Below are 19,696 nucleotides of genomic sequence, written 5' to 3' on the forward strand. Positions count from 1 at the left end.
GCTGGCCGCCTGGCCAACGCTTTGTTTGCGGCTCAGCTTTGGACTGACATGAAAATCCAGGCAACGCCATTGTCCAAGCCGAATAAACAAAAAAAAAAAAATTAAAAAATTAAAAAAAAAACAACGAAGGAAATAGAAGGAAAAACTGCAGCCACATGTTGGTGATGTCGCAGCTACCCGAAATCCCCCTTTACCCCGTCCTTTTGGCCATGTTTCTAACGTGGCTTTGTGGCCACCTTTTTGCCCAGACCCTGAAAGAGTTCAAGTCCCTTTGAAGCTACTCCCACACTTGTATCCTAATTTTTTTTTTTTTGAGCGCATATCCTTTGCCTTCGGCTAACTGCTTGTTTTAATTGCATTTCTGTTGGGCTTGCAAATTGCATGTCATTTGTCAGGACGGCCATTTGCATTCGGCTAAGCCAAATAAATGAGTTGGCCATTCAAAACGATGAGTTTTGTGGCGGAAATGCAGTTCAAGTTGCTCATTATGCGGATCACATTAGGTCCGCCGTCGCACAAGGATAATGGTTTTGGAAGGACGAAGGACGAAGGCTGATTGAAAATCAAATGTGCCATTACCCAATCTGCAGTGCTATTTAAGTGGTCTTCGTAATTCAATTAACCCAAATGTGTCTGCATGCCTTCGATTAATTGAGTGCCAAACAACTTAATTTTCTAATAAACTATTACAATTTCGACCTTAGCTTTAAATTGAAGAAAACAATATGCATTGCTCTTTAAATATCACTGGTATTCCAATAATATCAGCCACTTGTCTCCTAGCACAAAGATTAGGTTCTTAAATAAATGTCTCCTTTTTAATTTATCATCGTTTGCTGCTTAAGCTCAGCTTATCCAAGTCTAAACAGCCACCGAGAATCAACGAAATACAGAAGAGAAGGGCCAACAAAACGAATGCCAATCCATGGAGCTGGGCAAACGCTACCGCATTGCGGGTCCAACAAATAATTAAATTTATTTCAACTTTTGTCGCTGCCAACAGAAGGCGACCAAAGTCCGCGGTCCGCCGACAAAAAAATTGTAATTTGCATGAGGAAGAAAAGGAGCAGCAAAAAAAAAAAAAATAAGAGGAGCGACAACAACTGAACCGTGGGAATTGCAGGATTAGGACCCACCAGGATCCGCTCTCCTTGTTGTCCTCGTCCACTTCCAACGCTCGTCGAGTGGCAATTAATCAGTTTGTCCAAGTGGAGGATACTCGAGTGCAGCGGGAGTCAGAATTTGTCCAACTTAAGTTATATGTATTTTATATATTCCTTTGCCACATCCGCCCTGCGGGCTCATTTATATGGCTTCGATTTTTATGGCCCTGCGGAAGTGGCAAGAATGTGCCCCTTTAGTTTATGGCGGTCAGCTTTTTCTCCATCGATTTGGCTGGCATAAAAATATTTGAGGCCATAAATATGGTGCACGGAATTGTCCTAATTGAGTGTATTACATGTTGGCCAACCAAATATGTGTGTGTAACAACCCAAGTGGAATAGTTTGTGGACCGCCCAGCGTGCATCTTGTTTATTTATTTTTCATTGCATGCTGGTTTGATTTGTAAAAGCGTATAAATTCGGCTTAGTGCCAAATTTTATGTTTTTTTTCTTACATTTATTTAAAGGCGGCGGCTGTTTGCGAAAGCCGATTGATTGATTTCCCAATCATTTTTCCTTAGCTTATTTAAATCGTTTCAGCACTACTCGAATGCCTTATATTTTTTGTAGCGGAATTCCTTGGCCACTTGGGTTTTTCCTTTTGACCGACAGTCTGCTGGCCACGTATTTACCCAATTTTGTTTTGTGTTCCTTAACTTGGACAAGTAATAAATGAATATTGACAGGAGGCGGTCCTGGCATCAAAACTTTCAGCCTACTGCCCACATAAAAACTTAACTAATCGCCCAGTTATCGACTTAATGCTCGATTTTCCTTGTCCTGCTACCGTGCTGCAAAAAAAAAAAAAAAATAGAGAAAATACCCCATTGAAAGGACCTCTTGGCAGGCGTACACACACACATGGGTCTAAGTGGCACTTGACAGGACAAGGCGGTGGTGGCGCTGACCTCGAAACGGAATCAGGAGCAGGAATCGCAGAACCTTTGAACTGCAAGCCAAGTCAAATGAAAACCCAACCGGAGGCGGAGGCAAATGGCAAATGCCTGCTGCCCCTTGGCCGAACCTAAAAAAAGGACTATAAATAAAAATTGGCCCGCTATTGATTTTTTTTTGGTCCAAAAGCAAAAACAGCAGACCAAAGGGAAACCCCACTCATGAGTGTTTGTCTTTTGCTTTCGTTTCGTTGCGTTTTGTTTCGATACTCGCTTCTTGATGTCTTTGGTGCTCCTAACATGCTATCATGTCGTCCTGCGAGTCCTGTGCGTCCTGCCCTCCGTATAATGGAGAGAAATTGCCTTTTAATGAGTTGGGAATTTCATCTGCGCCTTGCTTTTCAGCTTTGACAAGCTTCAATTAATTTACTTTTTCCCCGCTGCATTGCTGTTTTCTTTTTTAATATTTGTTAATTAAATGTTATTATTTTAGGCTAGACGGTGCACGAGCATGGTATTTTCTAAGCCCTGCCTGTCTCTCAATTTTGATGAGAATATAATTGCAAATAAATATACAATTATTTGGGACACTTTGATTTTGTATATTTCGATTCACTTATGGATGGAAAGTAATCTTTACCTATTGGAGTTCTTCATAATCCTTTTATAACTAATATTTATATTTTATAAATCGTATATAATAATTGAACTTCCGGCTATTTTTTTAAACCTGCAAACTTAAACGTCTGAACTGAATCGCACTGTTGTTGTTGGCTTACGAAATAAAATTCTAGTTAGTTCCGCTCACTTGTACGATGAAATCTTTCGATTCCCGTGTCCGCCCTTTTAAGTGGGCGTGGCGGGTGCAACATAAATATGGATGCATATGCATGCAAGGGCTACCGGAAACCGAGCGGCTATGTGTGTGTGTGTGTGTCCGTTACGAAAAATGTGAAGGGAAAAAACAAACCATTGAAATGTGTTCCGCTCGCTGCGATAGATAAACGTCTTTGCTGCCTGCCTACAAATTGTTTTCCCAATCGATTCGCCGCCAAAACTTTAAAGTGCTCAAGGTCGTCAGGTGGTGGAGTGAATGAAATCCATTAGTGGGTTACCCGGATAAAACATATATACATACTGGCAGCCGTGGAAATCTGCTTTACTAAGCGCAGAGTTGAAAGTTCATTAGTAAGCCATAAAGTAGGCTATAAATTCTTGCGGCCCACAGCGAACACACACATATGTGATAAGTATCCGCCCACTTACACCCACACGCACACACACATACGTTCGGAATGGCTCATTATCAACACGCACACATGGAAAGATAAAGGCAGAGAGCGATTCAGCTAAGCTCTGAGCACAAGGATCTGGCAGCTGGTGCCCGCAACAACACTTTGAGTGGCTGTTTCCTTTCGCCAACTAGCGTTGATGTCCAATACAGAGGAAAAATGAATGCACAGGGCTTAAGAAAACTTAAAAAATAAAAATAACTAGCGAAACTTTGTGTGAGAAGATATCTGTCAAGTATACGCACTGTAAAAATCAAGCACTTATAAACTGTCAACAATCAATATAAACTATTAGAAAAATAAAAATTTGAATACTTCTCCTAATTTTCCAGAGTGCATTGGTGTGGGTGTGGCAGATCTCCAGGCGCTAAGCAAACCGCACACTCACATTTAAATTATGCAAGTCCTTGTCTAGGCTGTTCCATTACATCTGTCTGTGAGTCGGTTTGTTTGCTTAGCCGCCCGTGTCTTTGACCCAGAATCACACATTTCGCGTTTTATGTTCTGCTCTATATATACACACACAAACACACACTCACTTCTGGTTGCGTGTATATGTGTGTGTGTGTGTGTACCTTCAATGGGCACACACACATTTGGAATGGCTCAGGTTTTTTGTGTTTGTCAATTTGGGCAATGCCTGCAAACGATTTTTATTTGGGTCTGCTGCTGTTTATTTGTTTAAATTTAACGCATCAACGTACCCAACTCCTGGGGCTCGCTTTTTATTCGCTCTTCTATTATGTTTCGTGCTAGGCTTTCGTTTTTGGCTTCTGTATGGCAAAAACAGATTAAATTCGTGGCCTGCGCCCTAATGTATGCAGCATTTTTTGACCAACTTAAAGCACGCAAAAGCATAGGAGGAAAATGAATCTGTTATTGAATATGTTTATTTGGTATGTTTTCATTAGAAAAGTCTAAGCCTGCTGCTTTGATTACTTTATTAAATTTCAAGTTTATTCACATATCACACATATCACGGGATTTATTTCTGTATCTTTGACTGAAATCGATTTCATTCACTTTCCGCTGGTCATCAACGTGTATTCATTGAACGTATTTTTCATTTCAGCTCTGATTTTCCACGGGTTTGTCTATTTAGGATTATTTTCTTTTGCAGTTTCGGTTCATTTAATTTCAACGTTTACCAAATATTTTCGTACACGGCTTTGCCTTTTTTCGACCCGCGTTCAATTTCGCTTTTCTTTATATTTTTTGTGGGCACTGCTCTAGCTCCGCTTTCAATTTTCATTCAATGTTATCGTGCCGTGCATTCTGTTTTTTTTTTTTTTATAGACAATTTCCCATTTTCCTGGTACACGCTTTATTTTTGAGGGGTTTTAAACCTCTCAACCCCTCGGGGTTCTGCGTTGCGTGAAATCGCATCAATTGTACAAACTTTAGGCGCGTTATTTAATTTGCCATTGAGGCAGTTCGCTCCATTTATTCGCCTGTCCAGTCGGTGTCTCGCTTCTTTTTGGCGTCTTAATTGTTTGACCAGGCAAATATTGGCAGGCAAGGATTTTTGGGAAGAAAATTTAATTACAGCGCAATACGAAAGCCCGAAGTCATTCCGACCTTGGCGAAATTCAATTCAATCAGCAGAATCTCATTTCTTGAGACCGAACCCGACTGTCCCCATGTCCCTGGCCACTTTTTTAGGGCGGCTGCTCCGGGTCGAGCTGTTCGACACCATGACCCAGTTCGATGCTGTTTGAATAATTGATCAGTTGCCGCTGCTCTGCTGCCTTACTTGTGTTTTCACCCAACGTCAACGGCCTGGCCTGCAAGCCTTATTTTCCCGAGTTTTCCTCTTTTTCATTTTTTTTTTTGGCTTGTAATTCAGCCGGCGGCTTGTTATTGAGCCCGCCAAAGATGTGTGAGGCTGCGAAATCGGAAAAATGTCACGCAGCTTTAATTATTTTCTTAAAGTAATTGATAGTCTGTTTTCACAAACTGAATTGGACATTTTTTTAGTTATACTGCTATTAAATATGTAATGTAACAAGGAATAATAATACATCATAAAATAAACATAAATATGATTAAAATTGTTGCCAAAATGTTGCTTATTTTACTTGAAAAACTATGTGCCTCTGTTGCATGCCACTTGACCCTTAATTAATAACTACAATTACGCAGGACATACCATACATGTAGAGCACAGAAAAACTTTTCGTCAAGTACACACTTGGGCCAAAACCAACTTAATTTCGTTGCGAGGCAGCCGTTAAACTTTGGCCAAGTTGATAAAAGGTGCCCTCCTTTGCATATGAGTTCATTTAGTTAACTTCAAGGTTGATGAAATTTAAATTTAAAACTTCGCTCATTTAATATTGATTTAATGATGTTGTTCTTGGCCAAAACTTTTCCATCTGAACAGCATGTTTTCATTGAGTTTGCTCGTTTGGCATATTTTTCTTTAGACTAGACATAAAGTAAATAACGAACCGCCAGCATGAAAACTCGCTGCTAGTTGGTAAAAGATAATTTCCCATTAATTTTATAATTGAAATTGAGTTAGATACATACCCAATATTTAGGTGCAAGTTCGTTTGATTTTTTAACAGCCAATATAAGCTGCTATTTTGTGTTTAGATCCACAAAATATATCACTAGTTCATAGACACCTTTGGGCCGAATTAAGTTAGAAACTATTCAACCCTAAAACTTATAGCCATTTAACCCTGAAATGTTGCCAAAAGTTTGGCCTCTATCATTGAATGACCTTTCGTGTTTTGGCAGCAACATAATTTATGGGAAAAACTCTTATCGTTGCCCTTGGCATATGTTTTACCCACAGCTCATAAATAATTAATGGCTAAGAAGAACTTAAACTACACAAGTTCAAGACTGGGCCACAAAGTACGTATGTTGGCTAATTTTGAGGATTGGACAAACGAAGGGCACTTCCAAAGGTAAAGCCAGGATAAGTCGGAAAACGAATGTTGGCTAATATCATTCGGTTGCAAGCTTACGCAAACAAATTCCAACAGATTGGTTTTGGCTAACATAAAAATATGATGGCTATATAGCAGTCCAGAATATGAAAATCTAGAAAGGCCTCAAGCTAAATTTAAGAATATTAAATAAAGCTTAATTACTTCAATCGGTAGCAATTAAAATATTTATTATCCTTTTCTTCCATATTATTAAAGATGATGCATTTTGTTCTAATAATGATTGTTTTTAAAAGAAAGTCGCTTTATATATTATATATTTTTATTAAATTTTTTTCAATTGGCATTCACAATTCGATTCGATTGACAATCTGTGACGAACATCACTTTTTGCAATAAAGATGTGAAAACACGCGATAATTATGCCATTGCATCTGATAATGCTTCGTAACTGTTGCGTTGTTTCCACTCGAATTCGGCGAACAAAAGGCAGCAACACTATCTCTGCTTGTTTGCAACAATTTAAGCATTTCTTGTTTTTTACCAGCCCAGAATGGTAGACTGCTGGAATGGTGGAATGGTAGAATGGTCCTTAGCACGTTTACATTGAATTAAACGCTGGCGGGTGAGCTGAAAGAGCAGATAGCAACTGCAGCTGAACGGAGCAGAACAGAACAGAACAACAATTTGCCGGCGAACAACAAGTGCAAGTGCAGTGGAACATGGCCAGCTGAAAATCAACAGACAGACAATGTTGGCAACGGGATCCATCGGAGAACCCTGACCAGAAACAGTGCATCCCATGGAGGAGGAGATAGGGCTGGCGATGTAGCTGGAGCTGGAGATGCAGACCCACGGGCAGAGCCGGAAAGTGAAACAAGCTCAGCTCGAGTGAAAGAAAAACAGACAACAGTCAGCGAAACAATGGCAACAATGCGCTCGAGAAAATTCTGATATTACTACTGGTACTTTGTTCCCATTCTCATTTTATTCAGCGGGTCCCGTCCCGGGCATATTATTTATTATTATTTTTTCGGGGCATTATGTGCACATATATAATTACGTGCACTTCCACACCGATATGCTAATTGAAATGTTAAAACGAGGATGGAAAATTCTCAAGAATCCTTATCGAACGGAGGGAAACAAAAGCCACTCCAGTGCTCCAGAAAACTGAATGAAAATGAGCATGGGCATCTCAATAAATTGAATTATAAAAAACTGGGACTCTTAATAAAATGCATTAACAAGGAGAACACAATGGGTAATTTATTGGGTCACATTGTTGGCTGCATGGATATTTTTTCCATAGTTAAGTAGTTGTAGGAAAACAATATATAATTTTCGAGTGACATAAGAGGGGAAAACATTATTCATAAATAAACAAAATAATTCCTTTTATAATTATAATACATTTAAATATCAAAAAATTTGTTTTCCCACATCTTTGTGGCCGATATTGCACTTTTAATCAGGTAAAATCGAAATATTAATTTCGCCATTTCTCAAGTAATATTCGCTTCACCGAGTCACCCGAAATATTCCCCTTGGAGTTTCTCCGCCCTAAAGTGCCGATGAAGGGGTCGTAAATATTTTATCACAGCGCGTGTGTCCGCACATTATTCATTAAAATTTGCTTCATCAACGGTGAGGAATGCCACTTGGTGAAAACAAACAAAAAATTGTGAGAACGCGAAATTGAAGCAAACGAGGCAGCAGTAAAAACATCCAATTACTCAGGCGCATCCTTGTCCGCTCCAGAATCAAGTGCTGGAATCGGGGCACATAAAAGGGATACTCCGCGAAGTACATGTGTACACGGGCAATGCGTGTAGTTGTGCGGATCTGTGTGCTTTTAATATCCTTTTCTTTGAATAATTCATGCACGCAAGCCTGACCAGACCGCTGGGCCTGTGGCCCCCATCCGAAACCGAATCAGAATCTGAATCCCAAACTCTTCAGCGGCAATCAGACGAGCTGCGTTGACGAGGGCTGCCCGGAAGGGTTGGCATTCATTCATACCAAAGGCAAACTTATTAATTGGCACTTGAGCTGTGGTAGCCACAGGCTCGTCGTTATCACCCCGATCCCTGCATATGTTGCCCAGTGGCCTACATCCTATCTCCGTGTATGCTCGTACCATTTCCCCACGTCATTCAACTCTTTTTAAGCGGGCATAATTTAACAGCGTTTCAGCCTTTTTTCCTTCGCGTTTGTCAACCGAACGCTGTCACAAGGACCCCTTTGGATATTGCTGGTAATCCACTTGGACAACATCGCGGGCTTTGACCATGGGGTCCGAAAAAATGTTCCGAAAGGGCCCTGGTGGCATTAATACCCTGCAAACACCTACCACCGAATTTAAATCACTTGGGTCTTCAAATATTTGGTTTACGAAGAGAACTCTTGAATTTAAAAATTTTGTAATTAAATAATTATTTATTTAGAAACATAGTTTTAAAAAAGTTAAAATTATTCGAAATACTTTATGCTCCAAATAATAATTTACGCCAAGAACTTCCTAAGTTTGCATATAAAAGCGACAACTTCTGCGGCAAAACTCGCTTAATTTGCATGAAAAAAGTTTTAGGCCAGGAAACTATATCTCTTGGCCCAGAGACTTGAAGTCTGTGTACTTCACTTCCGCGTTGCCCATAGAGTATATGTATGTTCAAATTTGACTGACAGCGCGACACATGAGACAACCTCATATCCTCAGATTCCGGCTCGACGCCATTGTCACGTTTCAACATTTAAATTAAAATGTTTCGGTTAAAGGACGGCTGCAGAACGGCGAAAATTTCCTTGCGTTCAGCGAAGAGTAAAACCGCACCGAACAAAAAATCTCAGGCATATTCATTTAAATATGGCCCTGCTGGAGGAAAAAAGAAAACGAAAAACTGAGAAAAAAGCTTAAAAAATGCCTTGGTTGCGCTTTTCTTGCTGGTCGCTGTCTTTTGCAGTCGGCGGTGCTCGTTTGGCGTTCTGCACTTGAGTGCCGCCTGTTTGTTTGTGTTGTTGTTTTTGCGGGGGTGCTGGTGGCATCCCCATCCTCCGCTGTCCACTTCCCACGATCCACTATCCGCCATTGCCAGTGGCAGCCTCTTTTTGACCAGCTCCATTGCCGTCGCCAGCACTCGTCTTCATTTATTCAATGCCGCATCGGCTTTGGGCCACACGGCGTATGCGTGCTCTGCGAAATTCCATACAAGAAACTTTTCCATTTCGAAAAGCGAAAAGAGTAAAAAAAAAAAACATTGAGGTGGCACTGAACAAGCATGTTTGCCAGTTTACCAACAGCTTGTGCTTAAAGAGTTGAGCTGGACTTTTTGTGGATTAAAGTCATTTCGATTCTAGATTATTTTTGGCGGAAGGGGAAGGAAAAGATTTTTGGTTGCTTTTTTATATTCTTTAAAAACTACAAAGCAGACCAATACAGCTAAATTATAATGTATTTCATATATGTATAATACACATAACCACAAATTGAATAGATGCTAGAAAGCTAGTGACGAATGCACCTTAACGTACAGCACCTCTGATATAAAAAGTGAGTCCAGACTGAATTCCTTATAGCTTTTCAATGCTAGATCTTTAAGATCGTACAATTACGGCAGATTTTCAATTTAAGTGATATGTACATTTCAAGCCTTCTAAGGTGCCACATTAGATTGAAACCCTTTAAAATGGGTCAGCAAACTATCTGAAAATCAATAATTTCCACCCAGCTATGCTCGTTCTAAGCATCTGCTGCCATGACTGCAGTGACCCTGTCGAATTATGCACTTTCATTAAGTTACTGCAATCAGGCGAATAAAAATCCTTTCGAGAGCAATCTGTTGGCTTGGCTGGCTGCCGTAACCTTGTGACTGGCTGAGCGTGGCTTAATGCACTTTTAATTGAGCCAAGCATCCTGGGCTAGCGAGCGGGAAATTGAAATGAAGTGTAAATGGAAAATTATAATTAACATTGCCAGATGCTTGTATCAACCAGCACCAACTCGGTGCTCGGTGAGCCCATCTAATATTGCGCATACGCCACGTGTTTCCCATTAGTTGCCATAAATTATTGAAAATCAGAATTTATGCCCGAATTGTCACGTTCATGCACCAAACTAGCACCTAGCCCAGCATTGTAATTCATTAATGCGAGTCTCTTGTTGGCATGTCCAGGCCAGGAAAAAAATGCGACAGCAAATTTGCATATTGGAAATTATGACAATTACACGACATTGTCATTGTGCATATGCCGAATGAAGCCTGGTGAATAACATATATTATTAGTCATTTAAATTTGTACGAGAAGAAAGTTAATGACTCAAATGTATGCCAAAAATGGAAAAATGGAAACACGACATTGTCATTGTGCATATGCCGAATGAAGCCTGGTGAATAACATATATTATTAGTCATTTAAATTTGTACGAGAAGAAAGTTAATGACTCAAATGTAAGCCAAAAATGGAAATGAAAATGTAATAGTTTAAACAACTAAAAAGCTTGTATTCTTTAAGGAACACCATCATCATCTACTGCACAAAATGTTTCTGAAGAGTATTTAATTTGCTGCTTGTGACTGATTTGGTACGAATATTTCGTTTTCTATTTGCTTAGCTTAATTTTTCTCCTGTACATAATTTGATAGCAACATTGCCATTCAATTCGCATGACATTTGTCTACACATATATTGCATTTCATTGACAGGCGTTCTGTGCGTAGCAGCTGTCAGCTGCGAATGCGAATAAATTGTATTTTTCCTAACCAAATTCAATTACCTAATGATTTGTTTTACATGCAGCTTTTTGTTCGTTTCCGGAGAACAGAAACAGACATCCAATGGCCAAAGGCATCTTGACTATACGATTGCCGAAATTCACACGCACGAACAGTGCTGCAAATTAGTCAGTGGTCATGTACATATAGGTTTATATATGTATATATGTATATGTAGTATGGCTGACCACTCGGTAGTGGCCATCAGTTGACCCAACATTTATTTGATTTGGTCAGTATGAATGCTTCCGTTCTTGGTCTGCCGTTGATGCTGATTGAGTGCATTTTAGCTTTCAATAACAAATGTTGCTTTAGCTTAATAAGTTAATTAATTCATAGTATATGTGACTCGTAAGGATGTGTATTCATCAATGAAAATTCAAATCTTCCGAAGCAATATTAATTCAGACGCTTTCCTTTTAATTTCTAAAAATTTTATTCAACTTAATGCGTTTCCTTTCATTGCTTTTATTATGCGATTGTATATTAATACCATATTCAATTAATTTATTATTAGACACTAACAATAAAAATACAACATCAAGTGAAAGCTCTTTGCAATTAACTTTATGGTAAACAGATTATGGCTTATTACGTCTGACTAATTCCTTCGGTTTATAGGTTAATGAATGGCACACGATAAGAATCTTAATGGCCAGGAACTTACTATTATTAACGAATATCAAGCTAAGATAACATGGTAGCGAAAAACTTTATAGATAATTTCCTCAATGGACATTGCACTTGAAATGAATGTAAACACAACTTTAGTTGGTAAAGTGTTAAAATGTTTTACAATCAAAAATTAAGCTAGAGAATAGAAATTAAATGTATACGTGATCACATTAAGTGGCTTTTGAAAGGTTATTGACGTTATCTTTAGCCAAGCATTGATTATGTTTGTTTTAGGTTACGAATTTTGTGATATTTATGGCTTTATTTTTAATCGGCCACAATAAAAGACGTAATCTAAGTGATAAGCAGTCCATATAAGAGGGAACTACGCATGTCCCACATTTGGCATTACGTTCGCTGAATCGTAGCAATGTGGAGCAATCGTTGCTCTATTTTTATCCTGGCGCTGCTGGTCGCCAGCGGTGCAGTGAAAGTATCCGGAAGATTGCCTCGAATCCTGCCGGAATCTCTCGCCGAAGGAGATGAAGGTGTAACAGTGCGCGGTGATTGTGAATTTAAGGTGAACGGCGACCTAAACGATCCTGCTCCTCTCTTTTCGCGACACAATTCCTACGAAATTATTGTGCCAGATCCCACGGACACAGTGCGTCTGGTCAATGGCGAACTTTTGGATATGTTCTGCCCGGGAGTAGGATTTGCAGCTCCATTCGTAAATCGATGGCAGGTGACGGCTACGTGTCTGCAGAATAAGTACTTTCTAGTCGATGATTTAATCTATCCGTTTGCCAACTTTTCCTGTACCGCCTGGCCCATATTTACTGCCCTTCGGTCGGGTAAGGATTGCAATGGAGGCACAGATCTTGTCCAGGTAGGATTCGAGGTGGAGGATGGCGGCTTCCTGCAGAGCTATGAACTGTGCCACGATGCCGAGGCGGAAGCCACGCGATATGTGCACCACGTGCTCTATCCATCGAGCTACGATTATCAGCATGGGGTGGCGCGACCCAACTTTATCGAACTCGATTTCTATGGCGGAAGGGATGTGAATACCAAGTACACTCAAGTACAGCAGAACATCACAATCAGTAACATACTCGGTCTGGATGCCTCACCTTACTTCAACTTTAGTGACAACCGCATCCTGGCTCGGGGACATATGATCGCCAAAACGGATCAGATCTTCGGGGCGGCTCAGCACTCGACATTCCTGTTCATCAATGTGGCACCTCAATGGCAGACCTTCAACGGAGGCAACTGGGAGAGAGTGGAGACTAGTGTTCGGAAATTCGTGGCCGATCGTAATCTCACCACTGATTGCTATACAGGCACTTGGGGTGTTTCAACCCTTCCCGATGTGGATGGCATTGAGAGGGAGCTATATATGGACTTCGATGAGAACAACAATGGCTTGATCCCAGTGCCCAAGATTTATTTCCGTGTTGTCATCGATCGGGTGACTCGCGAAGGCATTGTGCTAATAGGCATTAATAATCCCTATCTGACACTGGAGCAAATCCAAAAGGACTACATACTGTGCAAGGATATTGGCCATCAGCTAAGATGGTTAACTTGGTACAAAGAAGATCTGCACGAGGGTTATTCCTATGCTTGCTCTGTGGAGGATTTCATCGAAGTGGTTAAGGACTTGCCGCTGGAGGACCTGCACACAAATGGTATCCTTGGACTGGACGACGTGACCACTGTTGAGCCTTCGACTACCGAAAGTTCCACAACTACTGAAGAGCCGAGCTCAACTACGAGCACCGAAATCCCATCAACCACTGATCCTACACCTAGTTCCACTAGCGTTTCTTCTACCACCGAAGAGCCAAGCTCATCTACCGCCTCACCTACCACTGAACCACCCACCTCCACAGTTACATCCACCACTGAACAACCTACCTCCACAGTTACACCCACCACTAATCCATCCACCTCGACAGGTACACCTACAACTGAACCACCCACCTCCACAGTTACACCCACAACAGAACAAAGCTCGTCTACCACTCTGGAACCTACTTCAACTACATCTTCCCCTACCACTTCACAACCAACTTCATCAACCGAAGAATCAACTTCAACATCTGCAACGTCTACCTCTACTTCAAGTCCTCCGGTGACTACTGCCAATCCCATTGCCAATCCCTGTAGGTTTAGTACAAATGGTGATCTCAAGGACCCTGCTCCACTACTAACACCGCAGGGAGCTCTCAGCTGGCTGGTGCCCGATGAAAGTGGGCTTTACACCGTGGAAGAAGGATCTTCCATTGACTTGCACTGCACTGGAGCTCTGGTATCACCATTTAATAGGTATACAGCTCTGACCGCTCGTTGTGTTGGTGATCAATTGTACGAGGCCGAAGGACAGCGGATCAATATTCGAGGATTCGTCTGCCAGAGTTGGCCCACCTATGCGGCAGTCCGATCGGGACAATCCTGCGCTGGTGGTACGGATGTGGTGCAAATCGGCTTCGATGTGGCTGCCGGTTTTCTTAGCCACGTTGAGCTGTGCTACGATCAGCAGGAGCAGATCTCCAGATACGCTCGCTACGAACTGACTCCGGCCAATGTGGCTTACCAAAAGGGTGTTGCTCAACCGGGCTATCTCCGAGGTGATTTCTATAGCGGCCAAGATGTCAATGTTCTATATGGCCAATCGAACCAGCTGGATGCATTTAGTACGGCCCTGGGATTAGATGCCAGTCAGTACTTCGACAGCACTAAGGATCTCTATTTGACCAGAGGGCAGCTGGCTGCTCGTCTTGATTTCGTTCATAGTTCCGCCCAGAGAGCAACCCACTTCTATGTCAACGCAGTTCCGCAATGGAGAAGCATCAATATTGGAAATTGGCTTGCAGTGGAATCAAGTTTAAGGCAATTTGTGGCGGATGAGGCACTAAATGTGAGTGTACATGCCGGCAGCTATGATATCTCAACTCTACCCAATTCACAAGGTGTCCAGACACCTTTGTATCTGAATGCTGAGACCAAACAACTGCCAGTAGCTAAGATCCTCTATCGCATTGTTATCGATCAGGAAAGTCGCAAGGGAGTAGTTTTAATTGTGGTCAACAATCCACATATAACTTTGACGGAGACCCTCAAGGATTATGTGATCTGTGAGGATGTGGGAGCGCAAATCGATTGGTTGGACTGGGACAAGGCAAACCTGCAGAAGGGCTACGCCTATGCGTGCTCTGTAGAAGATTTCATCGAAGTGGTTAAGGATTTGCCCACAGATCAACTACAAACAACAGGAATTCTTGGTTTGACTAACCAGATCTTGGACAATGAAGTGTGCAGCTTTAAAGTGAACGGTGATCTCAAGGATCCGGCTCCTTTATTTGTAGTCAGGAGTGAATTGGGTCATGCGAGGTATTTGGAACCGAATCAAGAAGGATTAGTTCAGCTAAAACATGGAGAAGCCCTTGAGTTCCACTGCATCAAGTCCTTCAGTGGACCCTTCTCTGGTTATACCTTTGTCAATTCAACATGCTGGCAACAGCAGAGCATCCTGGCAATGGGCAGCTTGTATCAGCTGCAGGACTTTGTCTGCACTTCCTGGCCAACATACACTGCTCGTCGCTCTGGTCGTCCTTGCAATGGTGGTACTGATCTGCTTGAAGTGGGATTCCAGCTGTCATCCTCCTCGAGCGATGACTTCCTGCAGACCTATGACGTGTGTCACGATGAACTGAGCGAGGTCACCCGCTATGTGCATCATGTTTTGTACCCCGGAAGTGACCAATACCAGCGATCTGTATCCAGGCCATCCTTTATACCCGGCGACTTTTACGGAGGCAAGGATGTGAACACTTTGTACACGCAAGTTCAACAGAATATCACGGTTTCCGAGATTTTGGGCATGGATGCCTCACCCTACTTCAACACCACTGGTAACGTCTATCTGGCTCGGGGTCACCTTTCTGCAAAGACCGACTTTGTCTTTGGGGCCGCTCAACAGGCGAGCTTCTTCTTTGTGAATGCGGCACCTCAGTGGCAGACCTTTAATGGCGGAAACTGGGAACGAATCGAGGATAGTGTGAGGAAGTTTGTGGCGGATGAAAACATCACAGTGGATTGCTATACGGGCACATGGGGTGTGTCCACCCTGCCGGATATAAATGGCATTGAAAGGGAGCTCTATTTGGACTTTGATGAAAACAACAATGGCCTAATTCCAGTGTCAAAGTTGTACTTCCGCGTGATTATCGATCGCGAGAGCAGAAATGGCATCGTTCTGCTTGGAGTTAACAATCCACATGCCACCATAGAGCAAATCAAAAAGGAGTACATCATCTGCCAGGATATTGGCGCCCAACTGAGCTGGGTCAGTTGGACCAAAGAGGACCTAAAGAGGGGCTATTCATATGCCTGTACTGTGGAGGACTTTACTGCAGTGGTGAAAGACCTACCCTTACAAGATCTGTATGTCGATGGAGTCCTGGGTGTTTAAAACCAGATTATGTGGGTGTGCGCAAATTCCAAAAAATAACGTATTTCTTAATTTAAAACCAATAAAAATATAGTCTTATAGCAAACAGGTTTTTATTGAAGGGAAGCCCCTAAGAAAATGCTTAAAGGCACGTTTAAATTCAGTTCTCATGGGCCATAAAACAGGGAAATCACGTTTAGCTTTTGTTCGCTTTGGATTTTATTGCATGTTGGACATATTGATAAGAGTAAGGTTATCAAACGCTTGACGTTATCGTTTATGGCCGGGGTAGAGCTATTTATTTACCCTGTCATTGGACTATTTGCTCACGTGCCGCACGTTTTCCAAAACCTTAATTTTTTCTGCTGTTCCAGTAGCCCAAGAGGCAGTCCCTTGGCCCGAATCGAAGTCCCCATGGCAGTGACTTTCACATTACTTATCGACGCTAAGGAAATACGTTGTATTACTTGTGCGGTTTCTTTTGTTTATCTTATCGCAACACAATCGTCGCAGAACGTATGAAGTATACGCCTGCTTGGTTAATAATTATAATGGACTTATCAGGGGGTAAACAAAAGGTATTAACCGAAAATGAAGCAGATAGAAACCAAAATGCGTCTCTTGATTTATATTGGTCGAGTAATCATTCACTTAGGATAGTTGTGGATTCAACAATGCGGTCTATGACAATTAAAATTCGTTTCAATTAATCAGTAATATCTATTAAGGTTGATAGTGTGTATTATTTTGTTAAGCAATGTTTATTTACCCCTGTTCAAGGCGTAGTTCAAAGACCGTTTAATAGATAGTTCTATTCGGCTAACCTACTGCTGAAATATTAAGTCAGTAACTTATTAATCGTGTAAGTTTTAATATAATGTATCATTTAAAAAGCCATAAAAAAATGTTCAATTATCACTGTTTAATGGAATTTTATTTATGTTAGAAAGAGTCAAAACAATAATCATCATATTTCGGTGATTTAATTTTGCAAATAATCATTATCGCAACGCATCAAGCATGAAATATCCAAATGATATAAATATGAGGGATTTAGGGAAAAGAATTTAGTTAGTTTTGCATTTTTACAATAGGAAATGGAACTCTTTTGTATATATTTAATATTAGCCACGGCAATTGTTGTCCAAGGATACAGGAGTAAGTCAGCGAACAGGATAAGGGATTAAATCTAAAAAATTACACACTACCGACACAGAGTTTGGACTCAATTGTGAGGATATTGCCTGTATATCTGGTAAAAAATGCATTGTATCCAGAGTTCCCTGCGAAAATCCAGATCAGCAAGAAGGAGAGCAATGTGGAACCTATCCGGAGTGCCAATCAGGTTCGTATAAAATTTTTTTTCATCGGATTTCCCTTTCATTCACACTGAAATCTGGCCCTTTTTAACTGATCCGTTTCAGATCAGCTGACCAGCGATTTCACCATCGACACTACACAGTCCACTGCCAACACACGAAACAGCATCATCATACCCAGCACCTCCACGAGTCGCAATCGGAATAATAGGGAAAGTGACTTTGAACTGCTGACCGATTTCAGTAACACCGATACATTTGCCACCCATGCAGGCCAACGGCAGGCTAATGTTTTGGTTATTGTTCAAGATGGTTCCCAGCAATCTCAGCAGCCAAATCCTTGGCTGAATCGAGGGCAAAGTCCCCCCTGTACCGTCAGTCCCCTCTACCCATATTCCTGCACTTATCCTGGTTATCCGAATTCGGGAGCAGGATTGCCTTCTTATCCGCAACAGCGATCGGCCAATGGGCCACAATTAGTTCCTCCCACTCCACCATGCTACTATAACTGCTATCCCAGAGTGCGGTCAAGTTCATATGGTCAATATGGATACCCCCTAGCCAGATCAGCCAATCCCTCATTAACCAATAACTATTTAATCTACCTCACATTAGCTGGCTAAAATACCAGGACCTTTAGTTATGTGCAAATAATAAATATAGGATCTACTATCAACCTTTTTTGCGTTTCTATATCTTCACCAGTTTTGCACCGTTTCCGGCGAACGCCACAAATGCCCTATCAGCCTGTGGGGATGCCAGCTCCAATGCCACCCGGGTATCCACCACCTCGCCCACCGTTTCCAATTCAGCAACCTCGTCAAGTTGCACCACAATATGTGATTCCACCTCAGCCCAATCCACAGTACGCAATTCAATACCAGGCCAACCGGCAATATGCCATGCAAGGAAAACCCAACTCGGCCAATCCTGGGCTCTACTTCTCAGTGGGGATGTCCTATCCAACGTATATGAGCTATAATGGACGTTCCGCTGGGAACTCCCCTCCATCATTTTACAATCCGTACCCACCCAGTTATAGTACCTATAATTACAATATCAACTTACCCTTTTCGGTCGGATCTTAAAATTTCCAAGGCTACTCAGCACCGGATGGATTCCTTCCGAACATTATTTCATCACTTTCAAGTTCCGTCTTCCTAAAATTAATAGCTATTACATATATTTGTCAGCTTCTCTGGGGGAAACGATGACGGATCCCGAAATGGATTCAGATGCGACACTCTCACAATTTCACAATCGATCGGCACGACAGATTCCTATGCGCCCCATGCCAGGACCAATGCCAATGCCAGGAGCGATGCCGTATCCTGGACCTGTTCCAATGAATGCACCAGCTCCGGGACGTGCGTATTATCCCTCGTATATGGGACAACCGTACGTTGGACAGCCGATGCCTGGACCCATGCCGGGTGCCATGCCCATGATGCCAATGATGCCCCAGGGAGGTGGAGCTATGGGTGGTACCAGCATAATTGTGGAGCCCTTATTAATCCTGCCAATGGGCATTGGGGCAGGCACGGGTACGGGCGTAAATCAAAATCCATATTACGGACCAAATGGGGCTTATCCCACCTACAACAATTACAATCCCTACAACACGTACACTACTGCACGACCCAACTACGACTATAACAATTATAACAACAACAATAATAACTACCCGAATTACAATAACAATAATGGCAATAATAACAATTACAACGATTACAACTCATACGGTTAGATTTCAATTAAATGATCCCCGAAATCCACACGATTGTTTTGCATTTACAAATATATCTAGCTAAATGAATATAATATGTACATACATTGTACTTTGATCGTTAGCCATAGGTCATTTAACAATAGATTTTTTTTTCGATTATTAAATAAGAAAAATGTCAATTATAATTGACGATTCATCTTGGCATATGTATGTAAGTGGCAAGTAGGGAATAAAATTAGTGAGATACATCATTCGCGAGATAAATCACTTTTTGTTTTAGCTCTGTAAAGAAAGGCGATCGACAAAAACAAAGAACTTAATGAGACCTAGACCTACATTTACATACCTACATATGTATATAGGTATATAGATAGAAAGAACTCGGAAGTATTAAAAAAAATACAAATAATCCAATAGTATTATCTTTATTCTCAGAGAGATTTCAAGACAAAGAAGCAAAGCAAGAGAGAGAGAGAGAGAGAAAGAGAGAGAGAGAGAGAGAGAGAGAGAGAGAGAGTAAAATACAAGAGCACGAACTGAGAATATAAATAAAA

General features: G+C 41.4%; 2 protein-coding genes across 4 annotated transcripts; both read left to right on the forward strand.

The window, feature by feature from the left end:
* The first annotated feature begins 12,042 nt into the window (after positions 1–12,042).
* Positions 12,043–16,202, forward strand: LOC6605502. Its single transcript, XM_002030299.2, has one exon. It carries the CDS (start codon positions 12,066–12,068, stop codon positions 16,113–16,115), a length of 4,050 nt encoding a protein of 1,349 aa, XP_002030335.1. The 5' UTR covers positions 12,043–12,065; the 3' UTR covers positions 16,116–16,202.
* A 71-nt stretch (positions 16,203–16,273) lies between these two features.
* LOC6605503 (putative mediator of RNA polymerase II transcription subunit 26) lies at positions 16,274–19,188 on the forward strand. Of its 3 annotated transcripts, none has more exons than XM_032718777.1 (3): positions 16,274–17,252; positions 17,311–17,439; positions 18,607–19,188. In XM_032718777.1, the coding sequence occupies exons 1-3, from the start codon at positions 17,192–17,194 to the stop codon at positions 19,158–19,160; spliced, it is 744 nt and encodes a 247-aa protein (XP_032574668.1). In that variant the 5' UTR covers positions 16,274–17,191; the 3' UTR covers positions 19,161–19,188. The 3 variants fall into 3 exon arrangements, with proteins under 3 accessions (XP_032574668.1, XP_032574667.1, XP_002030336.2); XM_032718776.1 differs by having other exon boundaries at positions 18,119–18,610; XM_002030300.2 differs by lacking the exon at positions 18,607–19,188 and adding an exon at positions 17,519–18,089.
* The last annotated feature ends 508 nt before the right edge of the window (positions 19,189–19,696 follow it).

Source organism: Drosophila sechellia, chromosome 3L, assembly GCF_004382195.2.
Source record: "Drosophila sechellia strain sech25 chromosome 3L, ASM438219v1, whole genome shotgun sequence".
Classification (NCBI taxonomy): Eukaryota; Metazoa; Arthropoda; class Insecta; order Diptera; family Drosophilidae; genus Drosophila; species Drosophila sechellia.

Excerpts from the sequence above, each read along its gene's own strand:
- LOC6605502 (XM_002030299.2), top strand. The coding sequence starts at position 12,066 with ATGTGGAGCAATCGTTGCTCTATTTTTATCCTGGCGCTGCTGGTCGCC.
- LOC6605503 (XM_032718777.1), top strand. The coding sequence starts at position 17,192 with ATGGAACTCTTTTGTATATATTTAATATTAGCCACGGCAATTGTTGTC. Across the intron at positions 17,253-17,310 it reads TGTTGTCCAAGGATACAGGA|AGTTTGGACTCAATTGTGAG; the intron begins GTAAGTCAGCGA and ends CTACCGACACAG. Across the intron at positions 17,440-18,606 it reads CTATCCGGAGTGCCAATCAG|CTTCTCTGGGGGAAACGATG; the intron begins GTTCGTATAAAA and ends TATATTTGTCAG.